The sequence below is a fragment of the Tachypleus tridentatus genome, chromosome 11 (assembly GCF_004210375.1).
Source record: "Tachypleus tridentatus isolate NWPU-2018 chromosome 11, ASM421037v1, whole genome shotgun sequence".
In the NCBI taxonomy this organism is placed as follows: Eukaryota; Metazoa; Arthropoda; class Merostomata; order Xiphosura; family Limulidae; genus Tachypleus; species Tachypleus tridentatus.
Window position 1 is genome coordinate 91,809,646 of NC_134835.1, and position 27,814 is coordinate 91,837,459.

At 34.2% G+C, this 27,814-nt stretch overlaps 1 protein-coding gene across 2 annotated transcripts in view; it reads right to left on the reverse strand.

Annotated features, from left to right (window-relative positions):
- Nucleotides 1-721: 721 nt before the first annotated feature.
- The window catches only part of LOC143232756 (uncharacterized), a 52,715-nt gene continuing 25,622 nt past the window's right edge, over nucleotides 722-27,814 (reverse strand). The window contains exons 1-2 of one of the 2 annotated variants that reach the window (XM_076468566.1): nucleotides 19,577-19,804; nucleotides 722-1,544 (exon numbers count right to left, since the gene is read on the reverse strand). In XM_076468566.1, the coding sequence (XP_076324681.1) occupies nucleotides 973-1,542 (570 nt within the window). In that variant the 5' untranslated portion in view covers nucleotides 1,543-1,544; nucleotides 19,577-19,804 and the 3' untranslated portion in view covers nucleotides 722-972. Of the gene's footprint in view, nucleotides 1,545-19,576; nucleotides 19,805-27,814 lie in introns of those variants that run through there. The other variant, XM_076468567.1, reaches the window with a different exon arrangement.

The following is a 27,814-nucleotide window of genomic DNA, read 5'->3' on the forward strand; positions in this document are numbered from 1 at the left end:
CACCCACCGCCAACTCTTGGGCTACTATTTTACCAACGAATAGTGGGATTGACCGTCACGTTATAACGCCTCCACAGCTGAAAGGGTGAGCATGTTTGGTGTGACGGGGATTCGAACCAGCGACCCTCAGATTACGAGTTGGGTGCCTTAACCACCTGGCCATGCCGAGCTCCCACATTGTTCAATCGAGTACAAATGTCAATCAAAGAAGTTACCATAGAAACTATTAATTAATAATTAGATCACGTAGCAGGTCATCAAATTACATTGAAACTCTAGAGAACTAGATTAAGAATGAAACTTGTGGCTTTGATTCCATGTAGTTTTATGACCGAAATTACGTCCTTATATTTTCTTGTTTTGGAGCTTAAAAAAAGATTCCATAAAAACAATTAAATTTTCCCGATTAGTCAATTTATTTTGTCCAAATGAACTTTCATCAAGATTAGACAGTAGATCCTTGACAACTAGCTTTAGTGGATTATCTCGTAATAACGCAGATAATCCTCCTATAGCTTTGAGCGAAATTACAAAACAAACAAACAATCGAGTCCCCATGATGAGCACAACAGACAGCCAAATGTGGCTTTGCTCTACAAATGTGGTGTATATCCTCCTATCACGTGACAGAACAAATCGTACGACATCTGAATGTAAATAAAATCCATTACAATGTTTATTGACATTTATTCCAACAACATGATAATTTTTTCATGTTTGGAGTTAAATCTTAATAATTTAAATACATTAGTGTAGCGACATAACGCAAGGGCATTTCCCAATTAAAACAATAACTTCAGACTATTTTTTTGCAATGTATATTTACCTAAAAGAGGAAAAAAATCACTTTGAGGTTTTTATGACGGGAAAAAATCGGAGCACAATAAAGTTGTGGTATTTTTAAAACAGCACCGATAACACATATAATATATTCATTTTGTATTAAGATTTACTTAAAACGGCATGCTGATTTTATGGATTTGAAGCTTGTTCCAAAAGGGTTGGGTTCAGAACGAGGGATAGAACACACTTTTGCTCCGACTGCAACTTGTTGTCTTGTTCTATAGAAGTTGGCGCTACCTCTTTATCATTTATAGAACTATGTTCCTGTCCTATCCATCCTCTTGCTAGCTTGCGCTTATGTCTATACTTCGAGCCCTCAACCTCTGAATCCGAATCGTCTGATGTGCTTCCAACTTTACGTCGTTTGATAATTATTTCAATGGACAAAAAAAGCACTAAAACACCTACCACAATAAATGTTGGTCCCGTCACCAACCACGGCATTTTTTTATTTTGAAACTGTGAAGCGAAAACGCCTGTGCAAGTCAAACCTACTCCAAGTAGCACCAGCATAGAACCACTCACAAAAATATATATAAGAGTTCCACAGGTTGCCGCTTGGCGGCGTTTTTCTGCAAGCTCTCTTTGTACAGCTCGTTTTTTCATGGTTCGCTCCATGGCGTTGTTATCATAATTTTCCAAACTGTTGTGTTCAGTTTCTTCTCGACGTTGCTGATAATATCTGGCTAGAATGAACATTTCTGTAAAATAAAATGATATTTTTTTTACTTTAGTTTTGAGTTTCCAATCCGTATACCCTAAAATTGATTACTTTCTTTTACATAATATATAATATAATATAATATAATATAATATAATATAATATAATATAATATAATATAATATAATATAATATAATATAATATAATATAATATAATATAATATAATATAGGACACACGAATACGTTTCGCTATTACCTCAAACAACCAACTATTTGCAAACGTTCTGTGGGCCTTAATGGAATACAAAATTATAATAACTGGAAAACATGTTAATATTCGACAAAATAACACATTGAAAAATGCATTAAAGTGTTAATAATCTTTATACTTTAACAGTTTCTTATTTTGATACATTACAAGCGGCAGCTAACAGAATCAGGTTTATTGTAGTAAGAAATTAGTATACCATGCAACATTAACCTTCATCAGTACACCTGGAGACCATATGAGCCCCGACGATAAATATTTGTAATACTTTTTCACTGACCAGTTATATTTTATTTATTTTTATGTAATTGTCACGTTATCTTCCTCTGACACAAAAATAATAAATCTTTAGATGTTTTGTAGTCGAATACTTTTTGTGAATAAAAAGTTGCATGTGGTATACAGATTTGGAGCTCTGTCTCTTTATCAGGCATTGTGTATATGGACTCACAGAGGTTATCCATTTTGATACACAGTGATTACGTACGTAGATCTCTCCTTGAGTGAAGTAATGCGCACAACTTACTTCAGAGATGTCTCCAGAATCCCCGTGCAATGCAGAAAGGCCTCAAATCTGCCTTTGTAGATCTAGCATTGCTTGACAGAAGACAACATGCTGGTCAAGGTGTTCCAGCAACAACAAAAAAACAATGTTATCTTTACCCAAGAATCGTGGACAGGGAAGTCCGTCAAACCTGTACAGCATTTGGAAACCGTGTCTGTACTGATCACTCCACACCCAGTGTACGGTGTGACGAGTTTGCAAAATGACTGGTAAAAGATATTAGAAACACTTTATGTTCACTCAGAATAAGTTTTGCTTAGATGTTTTCCAAAATTTGGTAATAGTTTAGCTCTGAAACAAAATTTAATGTGGTTCGATCCCCTTGGGTTCGTTTGGACCCCAAGCACATTTTCGCACAATTTGGTGTGTTTTTTTGTTACATATTCGAGAAATATGTTTCTTCATTCAGTAGTTTATTAGTTTTAATTGTGAAATGTCGATCAAAGAAGAAGTGGTCCCATATTATCGAAACATATGTCAATGATAGCAATATTTTGTCTAAATATGATAAAATGGATATAAGTAAAATTCATATTTTGTAATAATAAATCACATATTATATACGTATAGTACTCAGTCTTTCTTACAGTTTATCTGCACAATACTATGAGAAGCCAGTATGCTAACTTTTCAAAATCTAAATCATCGCTTTAACATTATGATCATTAAATATATGCGGGATCAGAATAGACCCCAGGTGTACTGAAAGGTAGATATTTTAACGTGTACTGATGAACGTTAAGATTATTTTGTCTTATAGAAAAAACAAAATTTTTATTCCAAAATGTTATTGTTGCTTACATATATTTAAATAAACGTCCAAATAACACAGTGAATGCAGTTTTGTCCTTTAGAAACAGATTCGTTTCTGATTTGAAACGGTCAAATTTTTCGTATTAGATTTTGTCTTCATTCGTGCCTCTTTTACTGACCTACTAATAATGTGTAACTGAATTTTGTTTCTGATACCATTATTTTGTTTTTAGATACAATTGCCTGTCATTTACTTTACATTTTTATCCATTTATTTTAATTTAAGTCATAATCATGCCCGCAAAAATCGGATTTCGATACCCGTGATGGGCACAGTACAAACAGGTTATTGAGTAGCTTTGCGCTTAACAGCAAACAAACAAATCTTGTAACCTTATTTTTACTTTTGAAAATATTCTTTTACATATGTCCAAGAAACGTTCCATTTGACTTAATTAAATGATATATACCTTTTATAAATCTAAAGCAAATTTTGATGTCATTCGGTGAACAATTTCGAAAACTTATGATCAATGAACTTCTTGTATTTTGTTCCTGTCTTATACGTTACAGTAATTTTTTGTTCTGAGTAATAAAGTAAGCCTAAAATAGGCTTAGATTAAATAATGCTGATATCCGTTTTTAATACCTGTATAATTTCTAAACGTAATACTGGCTTAGTAAGTATGACTAATTTCATATCGGTTTGGTTTGTTTTGAATTTCGCGCAAAGCTACACAAAAGCTATCTGCGCTAGCCGTCCCTAATTTAGCAGTGTAAGACTAGAGGGAAGGCAGCTAGTCATCACCACTCACAGCCACACCTGAGGCTACTCTTTTACAACGAATAGGGTGATTGACCGTCACATTATAACACCCCCACGGCTGAAAGGACGAGCATGTTTGGTGCAACGGGGATTCGAGCCCGCGACCCTCGGGTTACAAGTCGAACGCCTTAACCCACCTGGCCATGCCAAGCCATCGTTAACTGAACGCTAGGAAAAACCGCTAGCGAATTGAACGTTTTTTGACAGTTCTTTTTTCTATAAGAAATGCTAAAGGGAAAATATTAATTTCAGTTTAAACTAATTTTTTCGATATGGTACATTAACATAACGTGTGTGTATAATACCGACAAGTTAAAATAAGAGGGTGTCCTCTTTAGCAACGACGATAATTAAATCTCAGATAGTTCAAGAGATGAAGCCATAAGTTGAAAGTCTGTGTTTTTTAAAAAAGGAACGATTCTATGAGCCTCCATGCCTCGACTGAGAAATATATACATGACCAAAAATAAATATATAGTCGAACACGTTCCTCTCTCTTCACGCGTCTTTTTTGTCAATAGTCCTATCTTCAAAATACTTCTTTCAATCAGTCTGTAATGTTTAATTGAAAATAAACATTTTGACATTTGTTTTCTACGATGAACTGTTCAGAATATACAAAGTGTGACGACAGACAGACATTTGACTGTTGTATGTAGATATACTGTAGATTGTTTACTTACACTGGAGATCACTATGATTTTCTTTAAGTTTGTTTGTTTGTTTTTTTTTAATTTCGCACAAAGCTACTCGAGGGCTATCTGTGCTTGCCGTCCCTAATTTAGCAGTGTAAGACTAGAGGGAAGGCAGCTAGTCATCACCACCCAGCCAACTCTTGGGCTACTCTTTTACCAACGAATAGTGGGATTGACCGTCACATTATAACGCCCCCACGGCTGGGAGGGGGAGCATGTTTGGCGCGACTCGGGCGCGAACCCGCGACCCTCAGAGTACGAAGCGCACGCCTTAACGCGCTAGGCCATGCCAGGCCCTTTCTTTAAGTATTATTTGAATTAATTATCAGTGAAATAGTAGAACATCCAGATTTATGAAATATTTCTGCTTCTGAAATATTAAAATGGTATAATTACCATTATACTATATGGTAACAGTAATAAAAAAGTAGTGTTTTACATTTTGAAGGTTTTGATTCATATTAGAAACGTAGAGTTGCTTCGAAATGACATTACATAAAAAAGCAAGAAATGTTTCCGTCTTACAAAACGTTTATAATTACTCAGAGATTTCTTGAAAGTATCCTCAGTGTAATTCACTTATTAACATGAATAATACCCCCCCCCCAAACTGACAGAGGATTTATACTACTTATGCATAGGTTACTTTGATTTTTGATGTAGACCAACGAAAACTGTGTAAAATCAACACCTTTTAAAATAATAATTACGATAGGTATATGAACCAAATTCTCTCGCCAGAAACATTTGTTATTGTGAATAAATTCCATTAAATTGGAAATAATAATTAATTATAAAGTATACGTATATATTTTTTGTGAACTCATTTCCTGTTGAAGTGATTCAACATAATGGTTTGTATGTACGTGAAAAATTTGGTCTCTCATTAGACTGGGTTGAAACTCTGAAGGAATAAAAGCAAAAGCTTAGTTCAAGTGAAACTCGTGTTAATTGACTTTTAAACAAACACGTGCAAATTTTACCTATGTATGTAAGCATACCTTTTTGATATGTAATGAACTTATTACATTGTACAGTGGCAACATGACAAACTAGAATAGATTTTATAAAATGACAAAAAGTTTATCATCTGTAATTAAGCCTATTATTTAAATTGCATGATATGTGGATAGGAAATAACATGAATAGAACAAAAGCTATTCATTTTTGAAAAGTTAAGTGATTGAAATGTTTTAATTTGTAGTTCTGATATTAAAAAGTTGGTTTTACTAAACAAATGTGTTATGTAAGTAAACATTAAAACATTTTTTTAGAAATTATAGACTTGTAGGTGAATGTCAGAGTCCCTCCCTTTAAGAAAGAAGAGGTAAACAGTTCTATTAGCATGTGTTTAGCCCTGCATGGCCAGATGGTTAAGGCGCTCAACTCTTAATCTGAGGATCGCAGGTTCGAATCCCCGTCACACCAAATATGCTCGCCCTTTCAGCCGTAGAGGCATTATTATGTGACGGTCAATCCCATTATTCATTGGTAAAAGAGTAGCCCAAGAGTTTGTGGTGCGTGATGATGACTAACTGCTTTCCTTCTAGTCTTATTACACTGCTAAATTAGTGACGGCTAGAGCAGATAGCCATCGTGTAGCTTTGCGCAAAATTCAAACCAAACAAATGTTCGGCATTTACAATTATCCTAGACATTTCTTTGGTCATCATCCAACCGAACACGTGCAAAAATTATCTTTATATCTTTGTAAAAGTTATTATTCAATGAAAACCCAACGTGACCAATAGGTTAGCGTGCCCGAATTGAGGATCCGAGAATTTGTTTTTCGTGTCTCATTACTGCAAGAACGTGTTTCGCATTTCTTAAGCCAGTGGGAGCTATTGACTAGCTTCCTTACCTGATCTTTAATCAGTTGAAGTATGAAAACGACTAGGTACAGGTAGCTCTTGTGTAGCTATGTGCGAAAATCCTAAAACAAAACAAATAATCCTTAAACCAGTCACCTATAATAATTATTTTTATGGCGAATACGGCATAGCCAATTATTATATGTAAAAAATGTATTTCGGAATCTCAACATGCTGATAATTTATCCACAATCAAAACATAACTCTTAGATTCAGCAACCTGAGTACACACGTAAAGTCAAAGCATAACTTGTAAGTTTAATTGCTGTTATTAGTTGGTTTTTAGCGCAAAGTTATCTGCGTTCTTTCAACAGATTCGAACCTGCATTTTATAAATCTGTTTATATTTAGCACGTTAATCATATATTCATTACTAAAGCATAAAATGTAGTTTAACAGGGAAAATAATAGCAGTTTATAAGAATAATGCTGGAGGTCCCATGTTACCATTGGAACCATTTCTTCCTCGTCGATAGTGCCAAGACCGGTGACCACGATTTCACACTACTGCCTGAAACAATAACTTCTATTGCAATAAGTTTCTACCAGGAATGACATCTTAGACCTTATGCACATTCTGACATATTTTACCCCCTCTGTACGCATACGCTCACTTCCGAACACATGTTTAAGTACATTAAAGCCATAAAAGTATGTGGAAACTGCAACAAATATTTGGCACGTATGTATGTGGTTGAATTGGATTGTTGTGATTTCTTGAGAACTTTTATTTTTTTCTTTTCTTTCTGATCCTTCGTCGACTTTATTTTCTTGCTTTTGTTATCTTATTAACGATATCAGGACACATGTCCAGCATACCAGAACACATGTCCAGCATACCAGGATACATGTCCAGCATACCAGGACACATGTCCAGCATACCAGGATACATGTCCAGCATACCAGGATACATGTTCAGCATACCAGGACACATGTCCAGCATACCAGGATACATGTCCAGCTTTACAACATTAGCTTTTGAAGTCAAAGAGGTTTTCTACTTCAACTGTAGCCATTATTTTGAAAATGCTGATCTTTACTTCAGAATCAGATGGTATATGCTTTCAAAACCCTCTAATGTCCCAAAAAGCTATATATACCAGGTTTTCAGTTGCTAAAGATAACATTTACGATTTCATATACGGCAACAACCCACTTCATTACGAATTCTAAATGACACTAAACATTCATCTACTGCCAAAACATAGTTTGTATGTTTAATACACTAAACATATATCTAATACTAAAACATAACTTGTATATTTAATACATTTAACGTATGTCTATTACAGAAACATAGTTTGTACAATTAATACACCAAACATACATCTAATACCAAAATATGTCTTGCACATTTAATATACTGAACATATTATCCCCAAACATAACTTGTATGTTTAACACATTGAACATACCGCTATCATTAAAACATTGTTGACTATTATATATGTACTATCAGAAAACTCTCTAAGTTTGCAGATGACTGATTAGATTCATGTAACCCAGATTTTTTTTAATTTACGTGCAATAAAACACATTTATCAGAGTTTTTTGCATGTTTTCGCAAGTGTATTCCAGTTTCAATTTTCACTTTTAACAATAATAGGCTTGAGATAATCTACACTAAGTGTTTGAAATGTATGATAATACATAACGTAGATGAAACGTTTAATTTATGTAATCAATACGGCGACTTACATTCAAAATGTGTGTCTTAAAGAAGTGGCTCGTATCTTAAAACTAGTATTCTATTAAATAAATAGACTGTCGGTTCTAACATTTGTTGCCACAATGGTCAAAATTTTAGATTGTGAATTTGTGGATACATCATTTACGTCTGGTTATCGAAATAATAAAAATAAAAATCGCGCTCCACGCTTTGAGCTGTGGGTGTGTTATATATATCATGGTCATATCCACTATTCACTCAAACAAAAGTAGTGCAGGTGCTTTAACTTCTCTCTAGTTTAACAGTTCAAAATATTACACGCATTCATATTTGATAAATAAACTGCAAAAGGTATTTCTGTAAAAGTACAAACTGCAATACAAATAGAAATAAGACCACAAAGGGATTTTTGTTTTGGGTTTGTTTGTTTTCCTTTTTACATTAGTATTTCTAACAAAGTACTTTTACGTTGCTTAGTGATAATTTGTAATATTTTATATTTAACAAATTACAAATTTTACTGTCTATTTTATTAACATGTAAATAAAACATATATTTAATAACATTGTGTCTTTATCTTCGTATTGAAACATTTGTGTATTTACTTTAAGTCAGCCTGTTGCTGGGTGACCAAGGGTTCAAACTATTGTAAACGTACAAAAGTTTCATACAGAAATGGTCTCCAAATACTTCATAGCATTAATATTTATTTTGCTTCTTGTCATTTTTCATCCATGAAGGAAGAGAAAGATTAATAATATTGCATATAGCATAGCTAAATTAAATCATATCCGAAGTAAAAGTAAAAACGAAATTATGTGATGATAAATGAAACTAGTGAAAAGAGAAAAAAACGAGTATAACGTTCTATGGTGCCCTATTATAATATGGACAATACAGATGTGTTTGTAATTAAAGCTCATAGAACGCCGTTCGTATCGATTTCCATTCCGTAAATGAGCATGCTGTTACTTGCTTTGAATGTCGTTCCTAATATCTGTATTTAAAGGTTAATATAGCATTCACGAATTTTCACGTGTATTAATTCTTTGCACTTTAAACGTCAGAAAAAATACATAGAGGTTTTTAACAATAGAAATGTCTTCTTCAAGACGGTCTTAATTCTCTTGCGTGCTCTATCCTAAAGATTCTTCACGTTCATTTAAACAACTCCAGCGTATCACACAACTGACGTTAATTTCGCTATCTCTACAAAACTATTGCTTAATCACAGTATTTTAGCTCACAAAGAACAAAGGTGTATTAAATTACTGTTATTAAGTTTTTCGTGTCTTTCTCTAAACTCTGAATGATTAGAATTTGTTACACCCATCTTTTACAGGCTCCTCACGAACCAGTGGGAGATATTCTGGTTTATGAAAAACTACCTAATCCATTTTTCTTCATTTCAACTGAAATTTTTTGAACATGTATATTGAATAAAAAGAAGTCATTTCTTACACTCTTTCAGCACTGTGGCTGCGAAAAGTGATTTGAAGTGGTGAACTGACTGAAATCTGTCAGCACGTCACGAGCTTAACGGCAAAATCCAATAAACATGAAAGTATCCAAATGGCACGCAGAGGTATTCAGGAATCGTTTAGAACCATCTTGGTAGATATTCTGCAGTAAGCCTGGTACAATGTTATGCCTATAGCTGCTTTCAAAGTGTTGCTATATGCTTATCCTACTTCTAACTATAATGATGCTTCGACCTTCCCTACCGAATCGTAGGTTAAGTTATTTGTATCTGAATTGAAAGCTAAACATAAAAACTTAGCAGTTGCTTAATTAACGATGCTGAAAATGTGGCTTTATTGATATATAACAAACAGAAACCTGAATCGTGCAGATAGTCCGAAACCACCCTCTTTAGGAGTTTCTGTAATATAAAAACACCCCTTGACTTGGCTCTTGAGGAACATTGTCAAAATATAAAAACTAGTGCCATTTTGCTATATAGTGACCTGTTTAGAAAAAAGTCTGAAATCATTTTTACTCGTATTTGTAGCGCAATAAGCATTTCTCCTCTACACTCTTGTATTATTACTGTTCTACATTAATTACATCAAATAATAACTTAATATAAACACATAGTCTCCAAAATACAGAGTTAGCAGAAAGCACAGAACCGCCCCTCAGTGGCACAGCGATATGTCTGTTGACTCACACCGTTAGAAATCGGGTTTCAATACATGTGGGAGGCAGAGCACAGATAGCTCATTTTGTAATTTTGTGCTTAATCACAAATAAAGCACAAGACTGCATGAAACAAGTGTTGTAATTTCACTATTTAATTTAAGCAGTGGTTGAAAGCAAATACCTACGTAGGTCTTAGGTTTTTTGGTAAAAATTGAAAAGAGACCATTTAAGGTTAAAAATAAATGTATATAAAAAATAAAATAAAATCTGTAAGATAGCCACAACAATTTTATTTTAATTAAAATAAAGTGAAACCGTAGCTGAAGTTAACTTGTTCTATATGGTTTTTGTAGCCAAGCAGAAGGCTTTCTGTGTTGTAGCTATTGTAAGCCACCATAATTGAAACCTGCTCCTTAGCGTTAGAAGTCCAAAGAGTTATATCTCAGCTATTGGAAATGCCTAAGTATTATACTCCATTCACTTTATTAAGTTGTAGTAAATATTTAAAAAAAAAACAACATTATACATTGTTTCTAAACGTGTTTACTGATGTTTATAACATTACTCAAATTTCTATGCCTCACATATTTTTGGACTGGCCTCACATTAGCTAAACACAGATTTTGCAATACGTTAAATTTATCTCACATTTCCGCAATAGGATATATACTTTATTTATGAAACAATCTGATGACAGCTTAATAAATAAAAACATTCTAATACAACATTAATCATTTTTTTGCAATATGAAACAATCTGGTGACAGCTTAATAAATAAAAACATTCTAATACAACATTAATCATTTTTCTGCAATATGAAACTATCTGGTAACAGCTTAATAAATAAAAACATTCTAATACAACATTAATCATTTTTCTGCAATACTGAAAAAAATACATACAACATAAACATATTTTACTGGGATATTTATATTGTTTGGTGTCATATTTACACGAAACGTTTACGAAAAAATATGATAAAATTTAAATTACAGTCCAAACAGATAAAACATTTTTTATGTGCGGAAACTTCCAGTATCAGGAACATCGTGAATTTTTCAAAGTGAGAACGAAACATACTGGTTAAAAATAAAAATTCTTTGCTCAAAGAAAACCACCAGCTTATCCTAACACTGAAAGCTTCGCTTTGGCTTCAGTAAATGTTACTAGAAACAATGACCTCAGTAGATAGTACTGAAAACAATGAACTGCTTAAATATTACTTGAAGCAATGCCCTCAGTAAATAGCACCAGAAACAATTACCTCAGTAAATGGTACTTGAAACAATGGCCTCCGTATGCGGTTGTTGAAACAATGGCTAAAGTAAATGATCTTCTGAAAAATGGCCTCACTAAATAGTACATAATACGAGGGCTGTTCAAAAAATACGCGGACTGACGTCATAAAACAAAATGTACTTTATTTAAAAGTTACAGGTCTGAGATCCCTTCAAAGTACTCTCCTCCCCAACGCACACACTTATCCCAACGGTATTTCCACTTGTTGAAACAGTCCTGGTACGCTTCTTTTGTAATGTCCTCCAGCTCCTTCGTCGCATTTGCCTTAATCTCGGGAATCGTCTCAAATCTTCTTCCTTTCAAGGGTCTTTTGAGTTTGGGGAACAAGAAAAAATCGCAAGGAGCAAGGTCAGGTGAGTAGGGGGGGTGGGGAAGAACAGTGATCGAGTGTTTGGCCAAAAACTCACGAGTTCTGAGGGCTGAATTTCGCAGCAACGCGGTGCATCTTCAATTTTTCGGTCAAAATCTCGTAACAAGATCCAACTGATATCCCACACTCTTCAGCAAGCTCCCTGACAGTCAGACGTCGATTTGCCCGCACGAAGGTGTTGATTTTGTTGACGTGGAAGGACGCCCAGGACGCTCATCATCTTCAATGGACTGTCGACCATCCTTAAAACGTTCATGCCACTTGAAACATGCCGTACGCTTTATAGCAACATCACCGTAAGCCGTGTTAAGCATAGCAAAAGTTTCAGTTGCAGATTTTCCAAGTTTAACACAAAGTTTCACAACAAATCGTTGCTCCTTCAGGTCATTCATTCTGAAATCCGCTAAACGAAAAAATCGCACTTCACTTAAAACCGCGTAGCTAATACACAAATGAAGATATCTGCAATCGAGAAATGGCGTCGTAATCAGCTGATCTGTGCGAACCTAGCGACACCAAGCGGATTCCCCTGGAACCAACTGGAGCCGCGCAATTCAAACAGTCCGCGTATTTTTTAACAGCCCTCGTATATACAGTCATCCCCGAAAAAACTTATTACTTTCAACTTAGTTGTTCCTAGGTTCCACTTCTAATCTTAGTTAGTTATCACCATTAGATTCCATCTAGGAACATAGGGCCGCAATCGCTTGCGGATTCTTCAACAAGTATTTAAGTGAGTATGTTGTTAGCCAACTGGACCGAGCCGTCCCTAATTTTGCAGTGTAAGACTAGAGAGAAGGCAGCTAGTCATCACCACCCAGCCAACTCTTGGACTACTCTTTTACCAACGAATAGTGGGATTGACCGTCACATTATAACGCCCCCACGGCTGGGAGGGCGAGCATATTTGGCGCGACGCGCGCCCGAACCCGCGACCCTCGGATTACGAGTCGCACGCCTTACGCGCTTGGCCATGCCAGGCCCACTTGTAATCTTGCTTTTTATTTTATTTTAACAAAACTTATGTTACTAACATGTGTTTTAATTTACAAAAAGTGCAAACTTTGTGTTAAGATATATCTAATAAATTCTATTCAATTGTTTAGTGTCAAAAAATAATAACATGCCGCTTTCCAACACACAATCTATTCACAAGAGCGTAAACATTGCATCAATCTTTGAACGACTGAAGACGGTTATATTTTTTACACCTTTTTCACTCTGAGTATTATCATCGAAATATAAAAGCATAAACTGTACGATGAACATTTACATTAGTCAGGTTTTGTGAATACTTTACTCTACCCTGCATATTATCAATGTATTATAAAAACATAATGTATGCAATGAAAGACTGTAGTTAGTGAGGTTGTGAAAATATACTCTTCAAAAAAAGAAACGCAAAAGGCAAAATATGAGATAAATTGTTAACAAGTTTATTCCGGGTAGTTCTATACGACATGTGTGTAACTTTGCACATTCACTGCTGAACATCCAAAGTCTGCAAAGGCGACGTCCACGCTCACTAGTTGAAGTTTAACGTCAGTCAACGTCAATAACGAGTATGCCCCCCGTGAGCATCAATAACTGCTTGGCATCTCCTGCCCATGGAAGCGATGAGATGATTCTGTGGAATGGCTGTCCACTTAGCCTGCAAAGCTGCTGCAAGCTGAGGTAGAGTCTGCAGTTGAGGTTGTCGCCGTCGCAGACGTCGGTCCAACTCGTCCCAAAGATGTTCGATGGGGTTTAAATCTGGTGATCTGGAGGGCCAGGGAAGAACGTTGATATTGTGGTGTCTCAAGAAGACAGTGGTGAGTCGGGCTGTGTGAGGACGCGCGTTGTCATGTTGAAAAACGTCGTTGACGTTCACCATGATGGGTTGCACATGGGGCCTAAGAATCTCGTCGACGGTTGCGTACGGTCTGATCGAAAATCCTATGCAGCCCCGGTATGGTTGAGGCAGCAGACGTCGCAGTGGTGGTCCTATCCCGAAGGTGACGTAACCGGATGTTGCAATCTTGTGCGGGCGTGGTCACACGAGGTCTGCCAGATTGTGGACGGTCACGAGTTGATCCATATTGTTTGTGACGATTCCATAGCCTTGTGATGGTGCTTGGGTGGACATTCACAGCTCTGGCAACATCTGATCGAGATTCGCCTGCTTCCAAGCGACCAATGGCGTTGTTGCGTTGTGCTTCAGTCAGTCTTGGCGTAACTGTATTGCGTGTCGGTGGTTTAACACTGAGCTATGGAAACCGAGAACCCGTCACTTTTATAGGGATTTTGCACATGTTGCACTTGCAGAACATGCAGATCTCTCAAACAAGTTTATTGGACACGTATGCGTTTTAGCGAAAAATTCGATGTTTTCCTCCGTTTTCAAAGTGCACAACTTTTATTGTCATTTTGGTCTGACAATCAGTGCCTTGACACGTGTAACATCACATACTCTGAGCTTGTAACGTTACTACATATATTTCTTTTTAAAATAAAAAAAAATATCCCTTTTGCGTTTCTTGTTTTGAAGAGTATACTTTGATACTTTGTACAATATAAAACATTACCTTTGAAATACAAAGGTACAGGATGAATCATTGAGAGGTGTCACACTGATTTCTTATGGGAATAATATAACACACTAAAGTTTTAAATAATCATACATTGTGTTGATTTTAGGTGAAACGTTGATAGAATGGCTCCATAGCTAACACTGGAGAAAAATATTCTGATACTGTGACAAGTCGAGGCTCGATTTCAGTGACGTACGTTTGTGTCATTAGTGTATTATATTCTTTTCATAAGAGATCAGTAGGATATCAGCAGTATGTATATGAGATTTCTGATTCACCTACAGGATATAAATCCGGGTTTCCCTTTTTACTGACGTGCTATAATAATGAAATCTTGTATCCTCATATTTTTTATAAACATTTGTATATTTCCGAAAGGGATTTGGATAACAGGCTATTCTAAACTAAGAGAAAATTATTTAATAAAGTTCTTTATTCGTAAGATTCAAAGAAAAATATTTTCTAAAAAATACAAGTTTCATAAATATTTAACTGCTACTCCAAGAAACTTAAGCAGAAAGAATAAAATGCAATGAATGTCAAAAATATCACAAAACATCTTGTAAGAATTCTCATATCGAAAGTAAAGAGCATAGGGAAGCAATACATAAAAACGAAATTATTCAAGAAATAGAAACAGCTTGCAAAGGATAATAGAAACGTATTTACTAAAAATCTTAAAAATTATACTAATGAATATAGAAATATTGTTCTTTCTAAAATTGATGAAGTAAGAAAATATAAGGATTTAAAAGTTAACGTTAAATTGTTTTGTGTTTACAAAGGCGAGAAGAAACAGAAGAACTTTTTTTTTAAAGTAAAAATGAAATAATTCTAAAGTCGACTGATTTATAAGATTATGACAGAGGTGTCGCTTACATATTTTTAAGGGAAATGACTGAGTTTGATGTAAGAGGTTTAGTTTTATTTGTTTTGAAATTCGTGCAAAGCTACTCGAAGACTATCTGCTTTAGCCGTCCCTAATTTAGCAGTGTTAGATGGCAGCTAGTCATCACCACCCACTCTTGGGCTTCTCTTTTACCAACAAATAGTGGGATTGACCGTCAAATTATAACCCCTCTCTACGGCTGAAAGGTCGAGTATGTTTCGTATGAGGGGGATTCGAACCCGCAACCCTTAGATTACGACTCAAGTGCCTTAATCACCTGGCCATGCCGGGCCATTGATGCAAGAGGACCTGGATGGACCTTTAAAAGGATAGTAAGTTTATTATTTCGAATCAATAAATATAACCCATTAAGAGACTCATCATGTATTGAATTACCTAAAAAGATACAAATTAAATATTAAAAATGATGATAGGAAATATTTCATGTATTGTATATGCGCATTTTGCTTCCAATAGATAGAAAGAAAATGAAAATCCTGAACGAGTTTAATTATAACAAAAATAACAACTGAAAAATATTAATTAGTCACTTAAAGTAATTAATTCCACAGTTTCTATAACTGCTATTTCAAATTTTGAAAATAAGATCAATACGCTATCAGTAAATGTCTACAGTTACGATGAAAACTTTAATATTTACGATCGTACTTAAAAAAGTATGTATTTAGCTTATAAGATACTTATAATCTACATGAATGGAAAATGAGTCAACATTTACGTTATGGAGAACTTAAATGGAGTGGTAAAATACTGGTGTTGTGAAAGTATGTAATTTTTCTGAAATATATTATATTTCAGAAGTAGATTTACAATATCAAAACAAACTCCGTGACAATCATTTAAATACACCTTTATCACCAGTAAACGGAATAGTAACTAAGGAAATGGAGCTAATGGTAATGTTGTGTGATAAAAATAATTATGTGCTTTATTATAGAAATCTGAAACAATATTTATCATCAGGAATGAAACTAAATAAAAATTGCAGAGTATTAGAGATGAAGCTATGTCATTGACTTACAAATATATTAATCTGAATACACAAATGAAAATTATAACTACTAATGATTCTGAAAAATATTTTTTGAACTCTTAAATAATTCTGTATTTGGAAAGACTGTGATGACTTAAAATTGTTATACCAAGATACTGATTTTTATCCAATGAACAATCTTTATTTTATTCCGTTAGCAAACAAAAAAGTATGGAATTAAATGAAAGACAAGAATAATGAAAATATAATGACTGAATTTGTTTAGGGACTATATCTAAAATGTACACTTTAATAGAGAAGACCTGGTTAATAAGAAGTCTAAAAGAGAAAAAGAGATGTGTTTGAAAAATAAAAGTATATTCGAAGAAAGATTGTTTATTTGACCAGAAAAATATATACTCTTCAAAACAAGAAACGCAAAAGGGATATTTTTTTATTTTAAAGAGAAATATATGTAATAACGTTGCAAGCTCAGAGTATGTGATGTTACACGTGTTAATGCACTGATTGTCAGACCAAAATGACAATAAAAGTTGTGCACTTTGAAAACGGAGGAAAACATTGGATTTTTCGCCAAAACGCATGCGTGTCCAATAAATTTGTTTGAGAGATCTGCATGTTCTGCAAGTGCAACATGTGCAAAATCCCTATAAAAGTGACGGGTTCTCGGTTTCCATAGCTCAGTGTTAAACCACCGACACGCAATACAGTTACGCCAAGACTGACTGAAGCACAACGCAACAACGCCATTGGTCGCTTGGAAGCAGGCGAATCTCGATAAGATGTTGCCAGAGCTGTGAATGTCCACCCAAGCACCATCACAAGGCTATGGAATCGTCACAAACAATATGGATCAACTCGTGACCGTCCACAATCTGGCAGACCTCGTGTGACCACGCCCGCACAAGATTGCAACATCCGGTTACGTCACCTTCGGGATAGGACCACCACTGCGACGTCTACTGCCTCAACCATACCGGGGCTGCGTAGGATTTTCGATCAGACCGTACGCAACCGTCGACGAGATTCTTAGGCCCCATGTGCAACCCATCATGGTGAACGTCAACGACGTTTTTCAACATGACAACGTCCGTCCTCACACAGCCCGACTCACCACTGTCTTCTTGAGACACCACAACATCAACGTTCTTCCCTGACCCTCCAGATCACCAGATTTAAACCCCATCGAACATCTTTGGGACGAGTTGGACCGACGTCTGCGACGGCGACAACCTCAACTGCAGACTCTACCTCAGCTTGCAGCAGCTTTGCAGGCTGAGTGGACAGCCATTCCACAGGATGTGATTCGTCATCTCATCACTTCCATGGGCAGGAGATGCCAAGCTGTTATTGATGCTCACGGGGGGCATACTCGTTATTGACGTTGCGTGACGTTAAACTTCAACTAGTGAGCGTGGACGTCGGCTTTACAGACTTTGGATGTTCAGCAGTGAATGTGCAAAGTTACACACATGTCGTACAGAACTACCCGGAATAAACTTGTTAACAATTTATCTCATATTTTGCCTTTTGCGTTTCTTTTTTTGAAGAGTATATTTAAAAGTATGAATATAATAACAAGTAAAAAGCATGAAATATATTATGCTAATAAAAAAGCATTAAGCCCCAATGATAACAAAAAATATGTATTACCGAATGGTATTAATACATTAGTCTTAGGTCACTATATAACTGGAAATAATCAGTAAATTTAATGTTTATAAGCTGGTAGAAAGTGGTAGATATATGGGGTCCTTAATATTTTCATCTTAGGTTGGTATACAATTGACTTAAATTAATTAATGTACTAAAGAAATTATGCGCTATTGGTCAATTTAATGTTGAAAGTCATAGCTTGAGTGAGCTAAACCAAAGTGATGAATATTTTGTCTCAAGTCTAAAGTGAAATGAAAACTCGGTTTAACGATAAAATTGTTGCTTTACTAGTGAGCAACGAATGGAATGAATTCCAAGTATTCTTACATGATCTACTTGTTTAAAAGTTAACCGATAAAGCCATTGAGAATATGAATGAAATGGAAAATCTTTTCCTTGTTTATTACTATAAGGAATGAAAATTCATGAAAATAAAAGAATTCGTATAATTAAATTTATGATGTAATATTTTTGGGGTATTTTTGAGATGTGTATTAAAGAGGTAAGTCTCTATCTGACCCTTTATATTTCTAAGTGCTTTTTATTTTAGAATTTTTTGCGTCCAGCTCTATGCCTCTGGTGAAAATTTGTTTGTTTGTTTAATTTCGCGCAGAGCTACACGAGGGCTATCTGCGCTAGCCGTCCCTAGTTTAGCAGTGTAAGACTATAGGGAAAGCAGCTAGTCATCATCACCCAACTTTTGGGCTACTCTTTTACCAACGAATAGTGGGATTGACCGTCACATTATAAGGTTCCCACGGCTGAAAGGGCGAATATGTTTGATGCAACGGGGATTTGAACCCTCGGTCCTCATATTATGAATCGAACACCATAACCCATCTAGCCATGTCGGGCCCTCTGATAAGGAGAGGACAAAATTAGATAAGGGCAACGAGATGGATTTTTAAATAATTTTTCGATATTTTTGGTTATTTTTTGTAATTTCCGATGATGTTAGTTATTTTTTGATGATTTTTGGTTAATTACGTTCTATGTTAAATATTATAGTAGTATAAGGGGTTTTGCGATTCCTGGAGGGAAACAAACTAGGATTTTATTTCAGCCAAAATTCTTAGAAAAATTCTTAAATTTTTAATTTTTTGCCTTTTCATTTACATTAATTACATACATACAATAGCTAATGTGTTCTCATATGACAAAAAAGAAAGATATGTGAGAGAAAAGTTACGAATATCTTTCATTTGAGTCCTTTTGATAACGATTATTTGGAATTAAGCATAAAGCTACACCATGGGATATCTGTGCTGTGCCCATCACGGGTCTCAAAACCCAGTTTCTAGCGCTGTGAGTCCGCAAAAATACCGCTGTACCACTGGGAGGTTTGGTAACCCCTTGATATATGTATGCTAAAAAGAGTTGACTTGATATTCAGTAAACAAGCTGGACAGACAAAACCTGAAGGTTCAGCATACGACAGAATATAGGATCTTAGAAAAACTATTCCAAAATATTAAGTCTTACCTATCAAAACAGTAACGGCAAATGTCTTCCAGAATGTCTATTTCTTGACTGTCCATTATCACCTGATACCATGATATTAACCAAGACAAAGACAAAGTTTAGTAAGCTTATCTATCTAAATCTATTTTATTCTAACTTTCAGTTAATACCCAAACCACCGAACTTAGTTAAAGTCGTCAGACAATATCACTGTAGCTTCGCTACGTGTGACAGTATAATAATATTCCCACGTGACTTTTACTACCTGTAGAGCCTGGCATGGTATGGTCTATCGCCATGGCAACTTTCCAGGATTTATCAGGCAGCACGCTTGTTTCTAAACCAATAGAGTGATGGAACACGCGTTAATAAATGAAAATAAAAACATTGAAGGTTAACTTTTAATATAAGCCCTTAATTTACAAGGATGAATTATTTGGTTGACGTATTATATTGTGTTCTGTTTCTTGAATAAACTACTATAAGCTTTTAGTTACATTTAGTCAAATGTTTATAAGGAGGATGGAAACAGTCTTCCTACATGGTCCGTTCCACCGAAACCCTGTTTGTCGTTATTTTCCACACCATATTTGCTCTCCTATATTCACTGTGTTACGGCTTCACTATGCAAACCTCATAAACTGGTTCTGTTACGTCGACTGTTTGAAGCTACGTTGGGAATTTACTGTTATTTTCAGTTATTAAAGTTTAAACAAGTCAGATTGAAAATTAAAATACTAAAAAACATACTGACTTAAACTATAAAATTATACTACTAACTCGGGATTTAGAAAAAATATATACTGATATATATATTCTCCAACTACATAAAACCAGCGTCTCGTTCCAAGAACCGTTTCAGTTCTTCGGGTAAGCAAAAAAATATAAAAAATAAGAAGTTTTGTATTTTCAAGTTCGCCGAGAACTTAGCAGAATTAGGTTACTCAACTAAAAAGAGTTATTTTGACAAAGTTATAAATTCTCTATAGTTTATCATAGAAAAAGCTCTTTAACAGAGTTGGGTGCATTCGTAATTCCGTACATTCCTTAACAACGTTTTCCTTACCAAAATCTGACTTTTCTTTATATCTCTAACCTTCATTCACTAATATTTGTTTTCATTTCTCGATAGTAGGTGTAAAGAGTATAAATATATGCGTGTCATCTCATACGTTCCAAAATTGTGCTTGTACCAGTTTCAAATTTTCCCAAAAGCTTCACACATGCACGTAGTTATCCCATGGATTCTGTAACAAAATCATTAAATCTTAAGAACCGTCAGTGCAACCATCAAAGCTCAAAATAATCTTTTCCCGCCTTTTGTCTTATGCATGTTTTCACTTCAAATAAAAAGTTACTACAGAAAATAAAGAACAATAGTATTGTTCTTTTAAAGTAAAATACAGGAAGAAATAATACTTTTCTTCATTGTAGAAGAGAAGACACACTAGTGTCGTTCTTTCATTGTAGAAGAGACGAACCACTAGTGTCGCTCTTTCATTGTAGACGAAAGGAAACAATAGTATTGTTCTTTTAAAGTAAAATACAGGAAGAAATAATACTTTTCTTCATTGTAGAAGAGAAGACACACTAGTGTCGTTCTTTCATTGTAGAAGAGACGAACCACTAGTGTCGCTCTTTCATTGTAGACGAATAGTGTTCTTTAAAGTAAAATACAGGAAGAAATAATACTTTTCTTCATTGTAGAAGAGAAGACACACTAGTGTCGTTCTTTCATTGTAGAAGAGACGAACCACTAGTGTCGCTCTTTCATTGTAGACAATAGTGTCGTTCTTTTAAAGTAGAATACAGGAAGATATAATACTTTTCTTCATTGTAGAAGAGAAGACACGCTAGTGTCATTTTTTCATTGTAGAAAAGACGAACCACTAGTGTCGCTCATTCATTGTAGACGAAAGGAAACAATAGCGTCGTTCTTCATTGTACACGAGAGGAAGAACTAATGTCTTCCGTCATTGTAGAAGAAAGGAAACAATAATGTTTCTCTTTCATTGTAAAGGAGAGGAAAAATTAGTGTTATTCTTAGAAGAGAGAAAACAGTAGTGTCAAATCCTTTTTTCATTTGTACAGTGCGAACTTCAACTTTAAGCTAAAGGTTTATTCGAAACTAACTAGGTACATAATACCAAAGTGGGGACTTCTCCTGGACGTTTAAAATTCTAAGTACATGTGTGTGTTTTAAATAATTACCTGAAAACTCATCTTTACAAAAAAAATAACTATGGTTGTGAATAATTTTAAACAATTATTATATCTTGGACGTCTAGCCAAAAATTGATGTAATGATTTAACATTCTGAGCAATTTGAATAATGATATTTATACTGGAGTGAAATCTCTATGGCCTAATTTCTAGACATTTTATTATCGTTCTTATAAAGGTGGAAAGTAAATTGACTCACGACTTAACATTATTATCTCATTAATCAAGATGTTTATGAGGGCGTTAAATCATAATTTTCTTGTATTTTTCATACATTGAGTGTGCACTTCAATATTGGTTTTCACAAGAAAATGTTCTTCCTCCAACTGAAAACAAAGTTAGAATTTGTAAAGACAGGTGACCTTTACAATGATAAATCACGTTTCCAGAATGTTGGTAAGTTTCATATAATTTGAAACAAAAAAAACTGTCAAAAACTGTTTGTTAACTCATTGTAATACTTACATCTCATTACAAGTCCTAATTTAAATTCAAATAAATGTATGTAAATATAGGAATAACTAATATCAATCGTTCAAAAACAATGGAAACTAGATAGTAGGGATGACATTTGTATCATCACTACATAATATAACAAACACTCGGTGTAGTACGATGTTAACAGACAACAATAAGACAAATTAAATTTGTAGCTATATGTGTTGCTACATGACAATTATTACCTGTGCAATTACGTAGGAATGATGCAAATGCCATCCCTACTACCTTGTTTACCGTTTTTGAAGGCTTGATATTTGCCATCCCTACATAAACTTGTTTTTTTGAAAATATTTTTCTTTAGTTGTTTTTCATGCAGTGTTTCAATAGACAAGGAAGGTTGTATTTATAATCAAGTTCTAAAGACAGTGATGTTTCATCTGTAGTATTTATTGTTTATCTATTATTGGCTGGCAATTCCTGTTTCACACTGTAGTTAAGTTTTTCAGATGGACACAAAATTTCTGTAAAAAAAAGCTAACTTAAATGGGCAATGATAACATCGTTTACACTAAAATTATGACTTTTTACAGTTAATACTAATTATTAATAATACATTTTGCTGTGATATCTATAGACATTCTCAAAACTTGTGACTCAGTCATTATTTATGTTATAAAAGGAAACAGTATAGTATTGTAAAATTCTGATGACCTATTGGAGATAATTAAAATGCCATTTAGATGAACAATCCGAGCCACCCCTACATAGGCAGTGCTACTGCTTACGTGATGAAGTAACGTGCATTACTGGTAATTTTAATTCGTCATCACTCAAGCTGCGTCCAATATGATACAGGAGTTTGATTCCTCCCGTTACCCAGCTGAGTCGTCTGTGTCTCAGGAAGTTTCACACTTTTTTACACTAAGTAAATTTATTTTATACCTAAATAAAGCATTTTCTATCACTCTATTCTCAAAGACCAAGCTTAATAATAAATAGTGAATTAAAATATCTTATTACTGGACAAGTACTTAATCTACAGTAAATGTGCTTTAGCACGTATTAATAGCCTACTTTTTATTGTGACAAAAGTATATACACTTTTCTGGTGTCATTATTTTACACTCATGATTTTTAGCTTTTCCTAAAACCTGATCAATAATTCATTGTATTTTATGATGTTGTGTGTGATTTGTTTGTGAAAAGTAATTATCTTTGTGGTTGTATTATTTTCGAATCATCGAGTTTGTCGCATTTGTTTGTTTTATTTCGCTGAAATTTTAAATTCGTGTGGAAACTTGTAAGTAAATTTAAATAAAACTCTAAATGGCGGTGAAAGTTTTACATTAAACTTAGTTGATTTGCAGTATTTTGGTATTTTGAATGTCTGATTCATTATAGAAATTATGTCACAAGGCTATTATGTAGAAATTACGGTTAATGTCGTAGGAAAATATATTACTGTTAAAATGTATTTACTTATATGTCACAAAATGTTTTCATCTACATATTTAAATACCAATTCGAAAGCTCTGAACGAGTATGTTAAAGTTAACATTAATTTCATAAAACTATTCCTTTATGTTTCTTCTATTTATTTTTAATATAAATATTATTTTTCGTTTTTTGGGGAAATTTATAAGCTTAATTATTTGTTCACCTAAACAACACCTCATCATTAAATTGTAGGATCAGAGACCTCTATATTTCAGGCTTAGCTGTATCTATGAAATACAGGATAAAAAGAAGACAACTAGCCAACAGCACCCGCTGCTTGAAACAGCCATCTTTAACCGAATAGCGAGATTAAGTGACACTAACAACGAACGTAAAGTTGAATGTTTTGCCAGTTTCATACTATAAGTACTAGAGCTCTCTTGAGCCGATAATTTTAAGATCTACTAGATATATATATATATATATATTTATAATAAGTGTAAAATATGTTACTCGATTTCTTAAAACTGAAATGTTTCTTAAATTGCTTTATATAAAGATTTATTCTTTCCTCTGTTAACTCAGAACTGTGAGCTACTCTTTTATATATGCTAAGAAATAATACACCGACGACTCAGTTGTAACTTATTACGCTAAAGATCAGAGTTCGCTACTCGAGACTGGTACACTGCAGATAAATTATTGTGTAGCTTAACACTTAAAATTAAACAAATAAACTAAGGAATAAAAATGAAATATTTCAAAAGCATAACTTTCATAAAAAAAACATTTTGTAAGGTTTTCCTTTTCATCAGATTTCACTCGGTTTGTTGTTTTTTAGCACAAGGAATCGACCTCGGATTTCGGCATATTAATTCTGAAAACTTACCCACTGACCCACCGTAAACTTTCGCTAAATTGTCAAAATCCATCAGTCATAGTATATATGTATAATATAAGTATATTATATATACTTGAAATGCAGTTAAAGTATGAAACGTTTCTGTTTGAGTATTCATTGATCCAAAACCGTATTTTACCATTTCACAAATGTCATATATTTGAGAATAGTGTTTATTGAATTATAATAAGTGAATATGAAATCCTATTTAATTGTGATGAAATGGTCGGAGTAAAGTTTACGGTAGAATTTAAAATGCTAAAATTATGGGTTCGATTCTCCGTGGTAGACAGAGTACAAATAGCTCATTGTGTAGCTTTGAACTAAAAAACAACAACAATGAAGGATTGAAGAATAATAACGTGTTTAACCTAATGTTTTTTAACGTGTTCAACCTTATGTTTTTTTTAACTGAAACCTATATTCCTGAAAGAAATAAACACTGTTACTTATAGTGGTAGAGAAACAAGATTGCTGTACGATGAATCATCATATCTTCTACACCTTAACGCAGCTTTGATGGGTGTAGAACATTGTTATACAATATTCAGAAAAGGTAGTCCACGTTTTATTTAAAGCTACATACGGCTATGTGTTGTGTCCACCGAGGGGAATCGAACCCCCGATTCTAGCATTATAAATTCGAAAACTTACAGCTGTCCCACTAGGAGACCAATAGCAGTCTTCCTTGTGTTCGGGGCCCGGCATGGCCAGGTGGGTTAAAACGTTCGACTCGTAATCTTAGGGTCGCAGGTTCGAATCCCGTCACACCAAACATGCTCGCCCTTTCAGCCGTGGGTATGTTTTAATGTGACGGTCAATCCCACTATTCATTGGTAAAAGAGTAGCCCAAGAGTTGGCGGTGGGTGGTGATGACTAGCTGTCTTCCCTCTAGTCTTACACTGCTAAATTAGGGAGGGCTAGCGCAGATAGCCCTTGAGTAGCTTTGCGCGGAATTCAAAAACAATCCTTGCGTTCCTAGTGTCAGCACTTTAAGCTATTAACTCGAAAATGTTAACGCAATTTTCTTGTGGGTAAATAGCCCCAGTAACTTCAAATTTTCTTTTTTGCTACTTTCTGCATCTTTTATGGTTATTAAACGAGTTTATTCCTCAACATCTACACATGTGCTGTCATTTATTTTCTAACATTTTTTTTAATTTTTTTTCAAAACAAAATTTGTGTAGTGCAAAAAATTCGTTAAAACACAATAAAAAACTCAAAACATAAAAGATAACTTTTGAATTTTCTACTTAAAAAAAGAGAAGAAATATAAAGACACAATTCATTTCATAACGTAAATCCCAAGTCCAGCCTTACTAAATTAAATTAAATAAAGTAAAAACAGTTAATCTTAGATACTAAAGCCCACTAGACCCACGAGATGCAATCACCCTTTATTAATGTGTTTTTGTGTGTTTTTTCTTATAGAAAAGCCACATCGGGATATCTGCTGAGTTCACCGAGGGGAATCAAACCCCTAATTATAGCTGTACCAGCGGGAGACCCCTTCGTTAATACTGACTCAAAGAAACCAAAGAGACGCATACTGCAAAACGTACAACTAAGGAAACAGACGTTTTTATTACCCAATTTATATCTGCTGAGTCCACCGAGGGGAATCAAACCCCTAATTTTAGCGTTGTAAATCCTTAGATTTACTGCTGTACCAGCGGAAGACCCCTTCATTAATACTGACTCAAAGAAACCACATAGACGTATACTGCAAAACCTACAACTAAGGAAACAGACGTTTTTATTACCCAATTTATACAAACTATGATTGTTTTTAGAGATAATATCCCTGATAAAATACCTTTAACATGATACTACCTTTGTTTGTTTTTGATTGTAGTAACATTGCTTTCGTGATAAAAATACGAATTTACGAAAGTTAGTTTTCACTTTGTATTTATTTTATATTTAAAATTTGTTTATTTTATTTCCACGCAACATATCGGATAGCATGACTAACTTTTAATTCACATCACATCTGACGTCATGGTAACAAGGAGTTAAAGTAAACACAATTTTTGTGTGCTTATTTGTCTAGCTAGAAAAGATTAATTGAAAAAAAAAAAAAGAGCTGAAATTTTTCAAAATAAAAGTCAACGTTTTATATAGTTATTTAAAATCATTAAGGTTAACATTTAAGGAGAACATCATAATAGTTAATTAAATTATTCGTTTCGTTTACTGGCATAAATATTATTTGATTGTATAATTGTTCTATCCATTCACACAGATCAAGGCTGAAACATTAATTTCCTACAAAACATAATCCTCTTAAGTATCACGCGTATCTAAAAGTAAACACAAACAAACTTCCCACTTTCGTACATACAAGTTAACATTCATTACATAAAAACTTATTAATTTGCTTTAGTTTCTTTATTAAGTCACTTTTTTTCGCCAAGACAGTCTAACACATCGTGATTAAGCTCATGATACACGAATTTGATTGTTAGTTACTACTGCTTATTGTGTATTATGATTAGTCTACATGTGAACAAAATACGGGAAAAGAGCAAGAGAACTTTGTTGAGTAAAAATTTATAATTACAAGCACACTGTATCTTGTAACATAGTTGTAGCAATAGACGGAATAGCCCAAGTGTTGGTGGCGGGTGGTGACGACTAGCTGCCTTCTTTCTAGTCTTTCACTACTAAATTATAGACGGTTTGTTTGTATTTGTTTTCTTATAACAAAGCCACATCGGGTTATCTGCTGAGCCAACCGAAAGGAATCGAACTCTTGATTTTAGCGTTGTAAATCCATAGACTTACCGCTGTACTAGCGGGGGCCATTACAGACAGCTAGCGCAAATATTCCTCATATAGTTTGACGTGAAATTTAAAACAAACCAATGAAGTTTGTGATTTAAACATGGCTCTAGTTCGTTTTGTTATAAAAGGTGTAGATTCATTTCTAAGTATTGTACTTCGTTTTTAATACATTAATATTTTCGTGTATATAATTCTTAGGTTTAAAAGATCTGAAATACAATGTAGTACGTTGTGCTTCAATATAAAAAAAAATTCTACATATTGGTAAAGATGTATTTATACTTACATAAACTATAACATTATTTCTATAGCCAGGTGATTATATCAATAGATTTTCACAATTATCTCGGTCAGAATTAGCATAATTTTTTTGGTAAAATTCAACAGGTTCCTCAAGAGCCAAATGATGTATTTACACAACACTTTGTTGAATATTTAAACTAAGTTCAATCCAGAAACTTATAAATAGG